General features: G+C 39.9%; 1 protein-coding gene across 11 annotated transcripts in view; it reads left to right on the forward strand.

The window, feature by feature from the left end:
• The first annotated feature begins 391 nt into the window (after positions 1 to 391).
• LOC131251591 (potassium channel SKOR-like) overlaps positions 392 to 16,395 on the forward strand; it is a 65,265-nt gene continuing 49,261 nt past the window's right edge. For 4 of the 11 annotated variants that reach the window (XM_058252368.1, XM_058252369.1, XM_058252373.1 and 1 more), the window contains exons 1-2: positions 413 to 681; positions 818 to 1,082. In XM_058252368.1, coding sequence (XP_058108351.1) covers positions 880 to 1,082 — 203 coding nt within the window. In that variant the 5' untranslated portion in view covers positions 413 to 681; positions 818 to 879. Of the gene's footprint in view, positions 682 to 817; positions 1,083 to 16,395 lie in introns of all 11 variants that reach the window. The other 7 variants (XR_009173981.1, XM_058252376.1, XR_009173980.1 and 4 more) reach the window with 7 other exon arrangements.

Here is a 16,395-nt window from a genome sequence, read left to right on the forward strand (position 1 = left end):
GTGCCTCGAGTCCTCTCAATCCCCAACGCAAGCACACGTGGCAATATGAGATATGTGTGCGAGATCCGAGCTTTTCATCAGTCTGGGCCACACCAAGTACGCCACGTGGCTCAAAATTCAGCCTACTTCACTATGGTGGCTTGCAATGTACAGATCAAATGGACAGGTAAAATAATATATCTAGCCATCTATTTTTATACAATGGCCCACCTGATGAATGGAAAAGCCTAATTTTTAGTCCGTTAAATTTGATCTAAACGGTCTGGCCCTCCCGTTTGAAAGCTCAGACCTCTCACGCTCATGCCCGAACGTGTGCTTATGTGGGTCCCAATTACCATTTTCTCCTCCACTACGATAGTCATGCCTAAAACTAAGAAAAAAGAAGGAAAAAGAAAACTAATCTTTTAATCCGACGGTGGATGCGCCGTATGTTTATCAGATCATAGTCTTCCCGCCTCGCATATTCTAAACCTCCGCCATTCCTTAACCTACGCACCGCGGCCTATCTTAAAACCCGGCGCACGCTAAGCAAACCCTATATATACCGAATTGCTCGCCTCATTTCTTCTGAATCCTTCTCCTCTGCTGCTGTCTGAAGACAGAAGAAATAAAAAAAAAAAAGAGATGAGGGAAAAAACGTCGTGTCATTCCAATCAAAACAGAACGTGATTCTCGGCGAGCGTACGATCTCCCTATCTCGTCCTTCGATTTCTATAATTCTCTTCCTGAATTCAAAGATCTTGGTCTTTAGAAGACCGATCTTCTTACATTTTATTTGTAAGTTTGCGATTCCAAAGGATCTCGTTTTTCAATGCAGGGCCGGATCGGATTCGGATCGGACGGTGGAGATCGAGCTAAGGTGGATTTTGATTCGACCAGATGAGGATCAGGAAGGATAAGGCGGGGGATGAATTCAGGGTGGAGGAGTTGAGGGATCGGATGCAGGCGTCTCGGGCGAGTCGACTCAATCTGATATTGAACGAGTTCAGAATTGATACGAATCGGAGGCTACCGAGTGCGGAGAGCGTCATGGAAGGGATTAAGGGGTGTTCTGAAGGTCTCATTATCCTTCCCGATAACAGGTGAGCTCTCTCTCTCTCTCTCTCTCTCTCTCTCTCTGTTTGGGGAGACACGTCGCGCGCGGCAAATGGTAGCGTTTCTTCCAAAATCCTCGGCGATTCTTGATTTTCCGCCTTCGGTTTTTGTTTGGGCGTGAGTCTCGCTTGGTAGTCCGCGGGGCTACCTGAAACAGTGCTGTTCCGCACTCTATGAAATGAACAGTAATGCTTTTCTGCTAAACCGACTCCATGGACCAGAGATTGAAGAGTTGGCGGCACACGTGTGAAAGATCCAGACCAAAGTTGGGTGGGGCCGAGCCCAAACATGCCCGAATACACTCGTGTGGACAGCTCTAAAGAAAAGAACCAACGGCCTATAAATGTAGCCTGTGGCTCAGATGTTACGTCGGCCAGCTGGATTCGGTACGGAAGCGGATTGGCTGGTGTACCGCACAGCAGCGACCTGGCTGGTGTGTCGACGTCACCAAGTTCTATGGACCTCACCATGAGGCACGTGTTATATCTAAACCGTCCATCCATTTTGTAAGATCACTATAAGGGTTGAGCTCAAAAATAAGACATATCCGAGAATTAAGTCGACCACATTGCAGAAAGCAGCGGGAGATTGAATGTCAACCATTGAAACCTTCTAGGAGGTCACAGAAGTTTTGGATCAATCTGATATTTGTTTTTTCTCTTCATCCATGTTTATGTGACCTCATGAGTAGATTGGATAGAGAAAAAACATTATGGTGGGTCCCAAGAATGTTTCAACGGTGGGAATCATTGTTCCACTGATGTGGTCCACTTGAGCTTTTGGATACTACTCATTTTTGGGTATCGCCAAATGGATGGACGGTGTAGATATATTTAATACATCGTGATGGGCCCACTGAACTTTGATCTTCTTTCCATGTTAGTATCATCACGGACCTCGAGGACTGCTGGGCTCTTCTGCATGGGCTACCTACATACACCAGCGAGGTTGCTGGTGTGCAGTACATGGCTCAGATATTGTCCACGTGTGGGCACGTGCACATTGGTTCAGATCTTCAATCTCTCGTCGCCGGAAGTTGCTTTATCATCTCTGTATCAGGACAGATTTTATTTTATTTTTCCCTCCAAGTGGGGCCCACGGTTCAGTGATCCATGCAATTGTTTTGTTGCACCCCACTTTGGTGGGCCATGCCTGGAAGCCACAGTGGGAGATCATAAACTCCGGGCTTGGGCCATTTTTCCAGTTGAATCTAGACCGTTGTTTTTATTTCTCTTCTCGGCCATCTATCTTCAGGCCCCAAAAGTTTGGGCATGGGCCTTCCACGGCAGGCCCAACATAGGTATGGAATCGTTCACGGAACATGGGACCCACTTGTAAGCTGAAGGACTGAGATCTTCTACAACACCACTGCGTAAACCATAAGGCCTATGGGGCCGCCATGTTTTCTATGTAAAATCCATTCCATCTATCAGGTTTTATCCTCAATGTTGGACTCGAGGACTTAGAATCAGGTAGACCCACGACTCATATGGGCCACACCACATGGAGCAATGGGGATGAGATGCTAACAAATAAGGACAAAGAAAATACAAAAATCAGCTTGATACAAAAGCTCATGCGGGCCACACACCATGTAAACTTAGCAGTTATGGGAGCAATTTTATATTGCTCACGGTGCTGTAGACCACACGAGTTTTTAATTAGGCCCATCTCTCATACATAAGGTATTTATAATGTTTTTCATCTGATTATGGACGTATCAGATTTACTTACAGTGTACAACGTGTTAGATCCCACAGAGCCCGAGCGTTTTATGCAGTATAAAACAGGTGTTGCAGGCGATTATTGTCCCAAGCTGAAGACTCCATTTCTTGGGTTGAGGATGGGGAGTTGTAGTAGTTTATCATGTGAGGTGGTGGATGACTTAGGGGTCGTTTGGCACCACGGGGATTTGAGGGGGATTTTAAATTCGCTGGGTTGTTTGGCACCATGAAGTAACCGGGGATTTGAAATCCAGGGGGTTTCAAATCCCATTATTGAGGGTTTGAAATAGACCTTGGATTACATCGAAAATCATTCCCATAGTTGCATGTGTATCACTATACTATTAATCTATTGGACAAATGGCCCACTAATTATATCCTAAAATAATTAGATTATCAATTGCATCACTATAATTACTTTAATACGACGATCATCACCGTCCAAACATTGTCCATGTAAATCAGCAGTTAAAAATTGTTGATTAGTCACTTGGACGTGATCTTGTGCTTGTTGCCCATCCGAGACTTGGAATTTCATCACTTTTTGGCAAAGTATATATTTCAGCGGGCTTGTTACAACCACTGTATCAAAAACTATATAAGTTCACTAATTAGAAATATTAAAGTTAATTTAGTAATTAAATTCAAACCCCCGCAAATATACTATGAATACCTTTGGATTAAAGTTGATTCTCACTCAGGGGTGCCAAACACAATAAGAGGATTTCAAATCTAGGGGGGTTCTTAATCCAGGGGGTTTCAAATCCACGCTCCCAAACAGGCCCATAGTGAAAGTTCGGATGCTTGTAAAGTAAAAAAGTAGGTTTTTGCTTTTTGTTTTTGCTTAACGTTTGAGTCACTTTATATCGTCTTTGAAATTTGGGTGTTTGGGTAGGGACGTAGATTGCGTCTTACCCCTACCCAGACAATAATCCGTCTGGGCAAGGCTCTGTGGGACCCACCTTGATGTAAGTATTTTATTCACACCGTTAATTGTTTTTATATGATTATTTTAAGATATGAGCCAAAAATTGAGCTAGTTTCAGGGCTTAAGTGGACCACAAATTGGGGATTAAACTTCCACCATTAAAAACTTCCTGGGAGCTGGAGAAGTGTCGGATCAAGATGAAATTTGTGTTTTCACTTCATCCAAGTCTGCATGACCTTATTAATAGGTTGGGTGGTAAAAAAACATCACGTTGACCCTTAGAAATGTTTCAACGGTGGATGTCATTATCACTGCAGCTTCCTTTGATGTGGTCCACTGGATTTGTATATCTGCTTCATTTTTTGTATGATATATTAAAATGATTTCAGAAAAGCGATTAACAGTGTGGATAAAATACTTACATTACGATGGGCCCCACAGATCCCTGCTCGGACGGATTACCGTCCGGGTGAGGGTAGGGCGCAATCTGCATTCGTCCGGGTAGGAGACTCGAAGAATACCAAGCCTGTGAACTATATTATTTTGAATCTTAACATCATATATACAATCATTCAATTAATTCGTAAAATCAACATTGATATAAAGGAAAATTCTATTAAAATAAATTCCAAACCATTGTCCTACTCACTAATCATGAAAAAGAAATCTTTATGCGTTCTACCTCCTATTTTTTATGAAGAGAATGACTCTTTTTATCAAAGGATCAGAAAAAATAAAAAATAAAAAATTAGTCCAAATTCCTTACGAGAATGATTTAGAAGATCCAAAACCATACTATAATTCTTATTACATCAATAATTGAAAATTAAACTAAACCCAATACAATTGAAGAATCTAGTAACAATATCCAAAATTTCTAACAAATTGAAAATTGAAAATCAAACTAATCTTAGTGCACTCAAAGAAATAATAGTAGAGGTTTGTATGCTCAAAATACTCTAGTTCATCACCTGAAAAGATAGTTAGAATGGAGTAAGCACAATGACTCAAGTGTGATCACGTCCTTCCAACCTTTAATAATATAGATACTAATGAACTTAAAAACAACATTCATATCATGCATGCAGTGCTGAACATTAAAGGAAATTGTATCATGGTGTTTTCGGAATCCAAGGTAGAGTACTTTATTCATTTTGGATCATTTAGGGCAGAACACCCGTGCATATATGTAATGCCCCGAAATTCGGGGGCCGAGTGAATACTCGACTCCCGATATCTCGGGTGATACTTATGCTCTGCAGAAGCGGGATTCTATAGTTCGTCTCACATGGCATTTGAGCAGTTCATAGAATTAAAATAGACTATGCGATGTACCCTTTAATAAACATAAATTTTAATGCACGTAAATGAACTAACAAGTAAAGTATGTCTATCCAAAGTATGGGACTACAGCTGAGTGAAATATACATTTCCAAAAATACAAAATGTGTCGACCTTAAAATCTCATCGATGTCCCAAAAGTATCTTACATCAGCCTACCCAATAACTAAAAGTATGAGGACTCCTCATCCGAGTCGATGTGCGCCTCCTCTAACGCATCAAACTCCATAGTACCTGCATCTACAACAATGTCTGGTTGGTGTTTTAAAACACCATCCTAGAGTGAGAGTAAGTGATCAAATCAGTGGTTCCATTAACTTTAAGTTATGCATGTTTTCAATTCCACTAGCACAAGTAATGATAAGGCAATTTAAACTCCCAATTCCTAAATGCTCTTATTAATGTACGTGCATATTGTCATGATATGATGCATGCCCTCACAATCCAACACTCCCTCATAAGCGACTCTGACTCCATATTCGTAAATGCCAACACTCCATTAGCATGCGACCACAATGCCGAAGTCGTCATAGCCTAAACTAATGCGATGCGATGAATATTCATATTAGCCGAGTGAATTAATTAAGTATGTTCATCTAACGAAATTGGAGAAGCTGGAACACCTCCATTTAGTCAATGACCTTATCCAGATTGCTAGGCACAAAGCGCTCGTAGCGAATTTGTGCCTACAATTCTTGATTTGTATTAGGGTTTACCACCCAGACGACAACTCCCCAATCAATGTGAAGCTAACACTGGCTCAACCAACTGACCTTACGATCACTAAGGATCCGAATGACATAGCCTGGATGCACAGGGTCAGGCCGCCCATCGATGGATGGAAGGCACCCACAAATGATGTAAGCGTGGTCACCCAAACGCAATTGTGGAACGGTCGCGACATTATTACTGTTTAATGTACTAGGCTCATAGCCTCCTTGATTACTCATTGGTCACTACGAGGAGGCTCATCACCCGAGCGTAGGCCAACAACACAGACACAGTGTCCCATACTATCATGCCCAGCTCCTGAGACTAGTGGATCATATCACTAACGGTTATTAGTAGGCCTTTCATGGGTATAAGGTACTCCAGATTCAGGCAAGTGTGATCGTACATGGTGGATACACATGTTTGGTCGGCTATTAGCCTAGTTCAGTTGACTCAAGTGAACCCTGATGTAACCGACATTGGGTGTAAGCATCCCTTATAGTCCGACTACTGTCGATTATCCGCGTTCCCCCCGGGTCAATCGGACTAGTCTGGAGTGGCTGACCTAGTCAGGGCCACCCTCGTGGGGTTGCAGTTTGTCGGCCAATCTGACTACCCAAGTAGTTCCAGTCAATCAATGACACTAATAATTTAACTACGCAACTGCATGGAGGGATACAAGCAATAAATCAGGAAATTCTATTCTATTGGGCAATTTATCGAACATGCAAGCTGTGTTACAATTAACATAGCAATTCATGTGCGGTAAGACGAATTGAGTGTATGGGCAAGTGAGTAGTAGGCAGCATGAGCAACAAATTACAAATTCAACCTATTCTAGCAACCAATCGAACATACATGCTTCATTACACACATATAGCAATTCATGAAAAGTAAATGGGCCATACAAGTACGCACAAGTTAGCATGCATTCATTCATTCATGACACAAATAATAAATCATGGCACAGGGTTCAATAAACGGCAAAACTAGGGGTAATGGTTTGCACCTTGGATTGGTACATCGAATTCAGACTCATTCCTAGGGCTAGGGTTCCATAGGTTGGCTTACCGGTGTCCTGCACCAGCATGGTTAGCTTGCAAGGGTATATGCAATCGGCCATCAAGGCCCAAATATCAAAGAAATGATCGATAGTTACCTCTATTTGTTGCTGGGATAATTCCGGCGGTGCAGCACAGTCACGGCTACGTCGCGAGCTAGCGGGGATGGGGTGTATCCTCCAATCAGTCCCCTCCTACACTTCCTTCCCCTCCTCTCTCTCTCCCTCTCTTGTTGCAAGTGAAAATTCGTATGGGAGAGAGAGTGGGAAATTGGGGCTATTTATAGTGCCAGGATGTGCACAAATAGCCCCGGTGCCCCTTTTTCCAATTAACTTGACCTGGGAGAGACTGTTTTCGACCTATAGGGCCTTTCGGGGGCTCAATGGCTTACTTACACCAGGGGGCAAGTGCCCCACTAAGGGATCTATGTTTCATCACAACTGGACAGCAATCGGACGCTTCGATTAGCTGTGGGGGCCCCACTTACGACTAACGGTCGTTGGTGATCGATCGGGACCATGGCTATATGGATATGAACGGGAAAAAATCTTTAACTCGCGCATCGAGTTTAGTTGTAATCTAACGGTCGGAAAGCCATAACTTTGCGAATGAGCGAAATGTTTATTTCACTCAAGTTTCAGATTTCAGCTTAGGGCATTCGCGTATTCCAAGCACTAGGCCTATGGACCAAGTTAAGTAGTTCCGGGCGCTTTCTTGGTTCGCCACCTACGATGGGTGTCGAGCCTAGTGAGACAGATATTATTCTATAGTTTCGGGATTAGTGGCCCACTAATGAGTGGTTTTTAGCTTGTTCAGATAATCAGAGCATTTCTAGAATGAATTGGGTAGGGAGATCTCGTGCACAATGATTAGGGTTTGAATTAGCTAAAGTTCATAATGTGTCCTATTCGTAAGTAGCAAAAATGACGATTTAGTTATAATCACTTTAAACCGTTATTTCGTAGGCTAAATGACTAGCTGGGTTGATATGGTTTGTTAATTAAGATTCTAACCCCTAATTGTCTTGACTTTAGGTATGTCTTTACTTAGTTACGGTTGTCTCGATTAGTTAGTGATAGGTCGGCTAGATTTGAACCCTACCTGAACAAATCCCGAGGCTAAATTCCATATTTAAGTGATCAGACGGATTCTTTATCTTCATACGGTTGATTAATCGGATTGTGTAGTTTTTTACCGATACCACCTGCGTATATACTCACTTCGAACGTCATGGGTCAGTAAGTAACAACGTAGGCTAGTCATATAATTGAAAGTCTTAAATTGCAAAAATGTAGGATGTTACAATATACTTTTAGGAAGTCTCGGGCAAGGCACCGTATTCGTTTTTCATCGCAGGGCAACGTAACTCATACTATCATTTCATATGTCATAATTACAACCAATATAATAATGTAAACATTTTTTATCCCAGGGTAATGCAACCCATAGTATCATTTCGTCTGTCATAAATGCATCACATAAGCTCATATATCCTTTCTTCCATTTCAACGTAACTTAAGCATAATTATAACTCATCATCACTTCCAAACTATACCTTGAAATGAAATACAAACATCTAAAATTTAAAATGCACTTAAGTTTCAAATAAAACATCCAATACCAAGGAATAACTCAAAACTAACTCAAATCGCGTTGTACGAAAATTGAAAATAAAACCAATATAATAATGTAAATCCAAAATTATAAACATCATGAAGATCACCCACTTGATTTAGTTGTGAGATGACCTACATTATCGTTAGAATTGACGCTTATGAAATCAAATTTCAATTCTACTTAAACTCAGTTGGGCTCCGTTCCACTTGATGCGACTCGCTGGGTTTTCAATGCGAATCGATGAGACTTCAGTGTGAAATCACACACGCTAATTCTTCAACCCTTAATCTAGGTTTCTCGGATTCTTGGACCAATGCACAACTATTTAACAGTTTGACTCACTTAGTTGACTCAGTGAGTCGCAAAGATTAACACTATAATTAAGGTTTAGTCTGAATCTTAAATTCAAAAGAGAGGTTTACTTGTTAAACGGTGTAGGTAGAGCATGACTCGACCCCCGAATCACCCTTAAATTCAGAAGGCAGTTGGTCAACTCAGCGAGTTGACTTGGCTACAACAATCTTCTCTCTCTCTCTCTTGCAATTTTCTTCCTTTTTCTTCCTATTTTCTTCTTTTCTTCTTTCTCCTCCCCTTTAGAACGTCTGACAAATGGACATTGGAAGTTAACAACTCGTATATGAGTTAAGGCGGCGAGTTGTGAACTCGGTTCAATTTTCCTTCCCTCTCTCAAACTCAGTCTCTCGATCTCTTTCTAGGTTTCTCTCAAATGCGTATTCTGCTATGCAATATCTCTCGTTGGGAGGTTTTATTTATTTATTTATTATTATTGTATAAGGCTCACAATTCTGGATAACCTAGTTGTGATGGGCTTGTTGAGCGAGTTTTGTATGGAACTCTCCAACAACTTGGTTCTGCACATTTGATTTAGTTTGCTAACTTTATTTGATACGTTGATTTGTCTAGATCTCTGGTGATGTTTCACTGATCAAGTTGGCCTCATAATAGTCAGATTTTGATCTCAAATAAATGGTTACAACGTCCATATGGTTTTGGGTTTCTCAGCAGGAAGAAAAGCTCCTCTAATGGCGAATTTGTGTGCTATATGTTTCTTGATGTTTTGAGCCTGCTAGAAGTTCATATCAATCCTGGGAAGCTTAGGAACAATTGAAATTGAAGCTCTGTGAAGGTTTTCTTGGGAGGTTCAATGATTGATGAGTTCGGCTGCCTTTCGTCGAGGATGGCGAGAAGCGCAGGCGCTAGCTTACGTTGTGGATAACGTAATGGTTATCATTTCTGGATTGGAGAGTGATAGGGGGTCACTCAGACTTCAATGGTCTAGATAGGATAGCTTATGAGGCTTCCTTCATTCCTGGAAACCAATCTTTTGTGGTTATGAATTCGGTGATAATCTGCAAGCGATAGAGATCTTGGATTCAGAGGGTTGAGATCCATTATTTGAACGATTATGATTGGTTGAAGATCTGCTAGAGATGATTCTTGATTCGATGGTCATAACGTCACTGGAATGGAAAGGGTTAAGAGTCGGAGAAGGATTCGGCCAGGTGTTGCAGTTCGCGGCTGACTCTGGAAGACTAATTGGAGTCCACTTGTGAGGTTCGGGAGTAATCCACTCTGTCCAACTGCTAAGGTGGGCCGAGATAAATCATGAGGTGAAAAATGAATCTGAGACTCGAGTAGGTCGCACAACAAGGAATAGTGGGGATGAACACAGGTCGTTGAGATCTACCATGGCTAACTAATGGACGGTTTGGATCACACATGTGTGTCCCACTACTGAAGGATGAATAGGTGGAGTGGGAGAGGGATCTCATGTCCCACCACTGAAGGACAAATAGGTGGAATGGGAGAGGGATCGAAGGGGTTAAGATCCCTCTCCCCCAACGTTATAACGCAGTGCGCGTTGCATAGTAACGCATGTTGCCTTCATTGATTTTCTCTCACTCTCACTCTCTCTTTATTATGGAGAACTGTGGGCTCCACTTGGATTGGATGAGGAGTATCTACACCGTACGTCCATCTGATTTGCCAGGTCATGATAGGATGTGGGCTCGTAAATGAGATAGATTCGAGGGTCGAGTGGGCCAAACCTATGAAAAAGGCAATGCCTATCGTTGAAAGTTTCTTTGAATCTATTGGGGTGTCAATATGCCATCTATATCGTCCATGATGCCATTCCTACTGAGATGGATTGAAAACACAGGAATATTAGTCAGATCCAAAACTTCTGCGGCCCTATAAATGACTCAATGGATGATAATTAATGGCTTAATGCCAAACTCGAGATGATCAAAGGCCCCAATTAAAAGTGGACGGTAGTTTAGTTTAATTGAACAAAGTAGGTGTTCTCAACGGTTTGGATTGATGACCAGACAGGCAAGTGATGATTTGTAAGCTTAGGATAAATGAAATGGTATGTAAATGTATGTACATGAGAGCGGGGTCCCTAGATAACAAGTCTCGACGATTAGATAAACTTATATAAGGGTGGTAGATAAGATGGACATGTTAGAATAATAAATGGATATGTACATGAACTGATGCGATGGTTCTCAGGTTGGTTTATCATAATCAAGTAGTTCAAAAGTGTGATGGATGGTCAAATATCTTTCCCTAGTAAAGTGTAATGGATGGTCAAATATCTTTCCCTAGTTATGAGTTCCTAATTCTACGGATGATTTGATGACTGATAGAAGGTATAATGAGCTTCAAAGATTGTTTCAACGTGTATGTGGTAGATGCATGCAAATCTAAGTAACATTCTCCTAGAAGTACGGATTCAAAATGGGATGCATATTTGGGTAAGTACTCATATACGTACACGAGTACGAAAATTTTGGGAGCATTACGCTTTAAGGAGTTCGATAACTTGTAAGTGGCATTTCATCAAATAAACTTTTGTTGCATTAGCTATTAATTTGCTATTGTCAAGCAAATAAGTAGCTTATCAATGTGTTCCCAAACGTATCCTTAAAAGGGAATTGGAGACCAACTCTTCCAAAATAGCTTTAAAAGATGGTTTCAAAATTAAAATGCTTTCCAACCAGAAGTCCTTTTAAAAGCTATAGATTTGAAGATGAGGTTCACCCACATGTCGATTTGTAGAGTCGTAGATCCAGTCGACTGATCAAGTGGGCATTCCATTAACATGCATGGGCCTATATATTACCACGACCCACTTTTGAAGTGGAACACATGTGCTTAGAAAAATGCCAGTTAGAAAGACATATTAGTGCCTTGCCTATCTATCATGGAGACTACCTACAACCCATCTTATAAGTGGATCAAGTTCATTTTCCCTCTATTGTGAATTAGGATCCAACATTTGGCCCCATGCTGATGTATGATGACTTATTGGCATGCAATAGAGTGCTGGGTTGTAAGAATTTGATCCAAAAAAGCTTTGATTAGAAAAAAAACAATACACATTATAACTTCCAATAGCCATAACTTTTCAACTGGTTATCAGATTCACATATACAATATGTTGTTAAAAAGTTATTAATGAGCTCTATGTTGACAATAACTAAGGTTATTTATCCTCAAATTGCTGCACAAAATTTAATTGTTTTAGGGTTTAATTTTGGGTTCAAAGTTAAAACATATTATTTTTAGTAAGTTATGGTTTTGCTATTTTTAGAGTTTTAAAAGTTCAGCTGTAATTCAAAGTCTTTGTTTCGATCACATAAGAGTTGTTTATGAGTTTAGGTAGATTTAAATGTTTTTTTTTTACTATTTTTAGTAAATTCACCATGTTGTGAAACTTTACTATTTCGAGAAAAAATGTCAATTTTTAGTTGGATTAGGAGTCAAGGACTTCTTTACTTACACAGGCATATTAGAAATGTTGTAAGCAACACTTCCATTCAATATTATTATTTTTTACTCATTTAAAAGATTTCTCCCCTGATGGTTTCAAGGAATCATCTTAAAGAAGAAGATTGTGATCTCTACCTTCCCTTTTGCACCATGCACTAGCTACTTCACATGCTAATTAGTCCAATGATAGAAACTTGTCCTTATTGTGGACTATATGCCATTGAGGCCATCTACGAAATATAGGTTGAAAATGAGTGTGCATTATGGGTGTATGAATTCAAAATATTGAAAAGAAAATATTTTATGGCTTAAAGTTCAACCGTAAAAGCATACTAAAGGGTGATTATACAATGATAGCTAATTTATGGTGGTAAAGAAAATTATGAATGGTTTAAATCGTTGGGCCATCACATCTTATGGGCCCTATGGGCTTGATTTTTAGTTGAGGTAGAGACAAAACAAACCCTTCCTTGTTTGTGGGTTTGGGCATGTTCGGTATGGGCTCCAGTTGAGGAACAACTGGATCTCACACATTATTGTCATGTTTGTTGAGAAATGTTTATACAAACTCGCTTTAGTTCACTTTGTAAGCTTGCTTGTCAGCTGTCGCAAAATGATTATTGAATGAATTGCTATTTACAAGTACTTGATGCCCTAAACTCCTAATTTAATTCAAAGTAGAAAACTTTTTTCGAAATAGTGAACTTACGAAAATAAGGAAATACGTTCAATCCTACTCAAGCTCATAAACAACTCTTAGATAATTAAAACAAAGACTTTGAACTAGATCTGAACCTTAAAACCCTAAAAATAGCAAAATCATTATTTATTAAAAATAGTAACTTTTGACTTTGGACTCGAATTTGAACTTTGAAACAATTGATTTTCTAAAGCAGTTCAAGGAGCAATAAATCTTGATTGATTGCTCATGACGTAGAGCTCAGTGTTAGCTTTCTAATAACATATTGTACATGTGAATCTAATAGCTACTGCAAAGTTACGTTGTTTGAAGTTATAGTGCATTTTAGATCACTTTTGCCTAATCACGACCCTTTTAGCCCAAATTCATGGGATCTTGATGCTCCATTAAGTCATCCATGACATGTCTTATGTTAAGCCCTTCTTTTCATCGAACATGTCACATATGTCCCACCAGATTTTCATGGCAATTATGTGACTCAATATACAATTTTGGTTCACCCAACCAGTGATTTCTATGCCAATTGGTCTAGGTAATTGGCTAAGATTTTAGAGGGTAGGATTTCTCGTCAATGCCATGTAATACTTTGGCGACAAGGGAAGGGGTGGATGTGAAAATTCAAATGGATCGCGGTGCTATGCTAGGGGATTTTCTTGTACTTTCCTAGGAAAAATCTCGAATGGGTGAGCCAATATGATCTGAAGTATCTTCATATCCTAGGGACCTTCTCATAAAGTTAAAGATAGACAACTCATGTCTAGTGGTTCGCCTAACTACTACAAGAGCGGAAATGATCTAATCACTCCTCTTATCTTGGTCAGGATGACCACTTGACACGGTCAATAGTTTAAATCGTCCAAAGGTAGCCTCATGGACAAAGGACTTCTCTTGTTATTCTTCTCTTAATTTTTCTTTGAAAAATCTCTTAGATGAGATGCATTTATCAAGGAAATGCCTCGACTTTTATAATGGGAGGAATTGAGAGGATTGGGAAGAGTTCGGATATAAGAGGGCTTATATCTATCACCTCCAATCTCTCTCCCTTATTCCAATTCTCTTTCTCCTATCTATTAGAGATTGCTCATAAGTGGGCCCCAAAAGCATGCACCAACATCTTCCATTCAATCACGTTATCAAATGAGCATAATATAGATTATCCATCTAACTCTTCTCATAACAACCAAAACTAAACACTGTGATCAAAAGAATCAGATGCATGTGATCAAATTAATTGCCTTCTAAATGGTGTTTGAGTGCTAAGTGACCACCTGACTATTACTTAATAATCTATGCTTTGTTATGTTTGTCCTAGTCTCCATGACCACACCAGTTGGAGTTGAATTCCAATATAGAGTACTTGGCCAACATGCACACATATCCAACTTGTTGAGATTATTTAAAATAAACTCTCTTTTTTTTTTCTTTTTCTTTCTTTTTTTCTTTCTTTTTTTTTTGTAAACATCAGTTTGAAACCCTCTTTAAAGTAAATAGTATACTACAAACATTTTTCGAAAGAACATTCCTTGTAAAACCTTATTAAAACCAACACTTTTGCTCAAATAAATCTTCAAGTTGCATTAATAATTCTAAAATTTAGTATAACTGTTACGGGATCTTTACAACGCAGATTTGTAGTTTGAAATTGATCGAGCTGGGCATTGTTGTTATGGTTGGCTATTGTCAGTGGCTGTTGGCCCACCCCTCTTCATTTTTTATATTATATTATATTTTATATTTATATTATATTTTTATTTTTATATTATATTTTTACTTTTATATTATATTTTTATATTTATATTATTACTAATTTTCTTCTATGCTGTCGTCATTATAACTCTTTCATTTTTCATTTTTCTCAATGTTCGTGACTACCTCCATTGAAGAAGAAACCAACTTGATTAATTTTTTGGGTTTTTGTCAGAAACCCTAGGAAGTGATCTCTAATAATGACGATTACTAAATTTAATAAAAATAAATAAAAGAATTAGAAACAATAAAATTTTACACAAAAAATGGGAAGGGACAGATACCTCAATGAGGTTCAATCCACGCAAATCAAAGATCCTCATGATAACTTCAGTAGTACTTTGATAAGCGTAGTGGGTGTACTCATTGGATATGATGGTTCTGTTGGGGGCCGTTGCACAAAACCTTAGGATCTAGCCTCTCAAAAACACCAGAATGATGGGATAATAAAGCAATGAAATAAATCAAAGCACAAACCACACGACACAAGAGATTTTTATGTGGAAAACCCTCAAAGAAGTAAAAAACCACGGGACTTAGTCCAGAGCAACGACCACTATGAAGTAGAATGTTACAATCGATCACAAGCACACACCGCTTGGATCAAACCTTCTTCACTCATGCAAGAGTGGATAAATAATAAGATAATAAAGAAAAAATGGAGAGATCTCATCGATCACGAGGACGTATAAGCGCTGAGACGTTGACTGCGAAGTAGATCAACTCTACAAGTAGAACCTCCAACCCACAAGCTTCCTCTCTCCATTTCTCTCTCTCTCTCTTACACCTTTGGTAGCCCTAAATCCTTTAGCAAACCCTTGCAAAGCTTTAGGAAACTCTCTTGCATACCCTAGAACAGCCCCAGGGACCCATATTTATAGTTTAGGAAACTTCTTTCAGCACCTCTGTGAAAACTGCCTCAAATTTATATAGTCCACCCAAAATCTGGATGTGAATCTGTGTAACCTCGACTGGTCGAGAAGAGTCCTTGACCGGTCGAGCGAACCCTTGACCGGTCGAGTAGTGCGGAAGAATTAACATAATTGTTCACTAAACTTTAAGTTGAGCACCACCCTCGATCGGTCGCGAGAAGCACTCGACCGGTCGAGCCATGAGGAGAAAATCCCCATCAAATCTTCTCCTTTTCGATTCAGGAGGAATTCACCTTCTTCAAGCCAGCCTGGTTTCTACAAACCTTAAACTTGCCCTTGAGCAATGCCTTGGTCATAATGTCTGACCCATTATCGTCCGTGTGGACTTTCTCAAGCTGTAACACCTTCTGTTCAAAAGTATCTCTGATCCAGTGATACCGAATCTTTATGTGCTTCAGCTTGGAGTGCTGACTTGGATTCTTGCTCAAGTGTATAACACTTTGACTATCGCAATAGACCATGTGCTGCTCCTGCTTCAGGCTAAGTTCTTGTAGGAACCTCTTCATCCAGAGCATCTCTTTATATGCCTCTGTGACCGCAATGAACTCGGCTTCTATCGTCGACAATGTTACGACCTTCTGTAGCTTGCTCTACCAAGAAACCGCTCCCTATGCAAATGTGAACATGAACCTCGATGTAAACTTCCTAGAGTCTATGTCACCTGCCATATATGCGTTTGTGTAGCCCTCTAACATAGGTTTTCCGTCACCATGGCATAGGCTCAACCTGGATGAGCCTTTTA

This window comes from Magnolia sinica, chromosome 7, assembly GCF_029962835.1.
Source record: "Magnolia sinica isolate HGM2019 chromosome 7, MsV1, whole genome shotgun sequence".
Classification (NCBI taxonomy): Eukaryota; Viridiplantae; Streptophyta; class Magnoliopsida; order Magnoliales; family Magnoliaceae; genus Magnolia; species Magnolia sinica.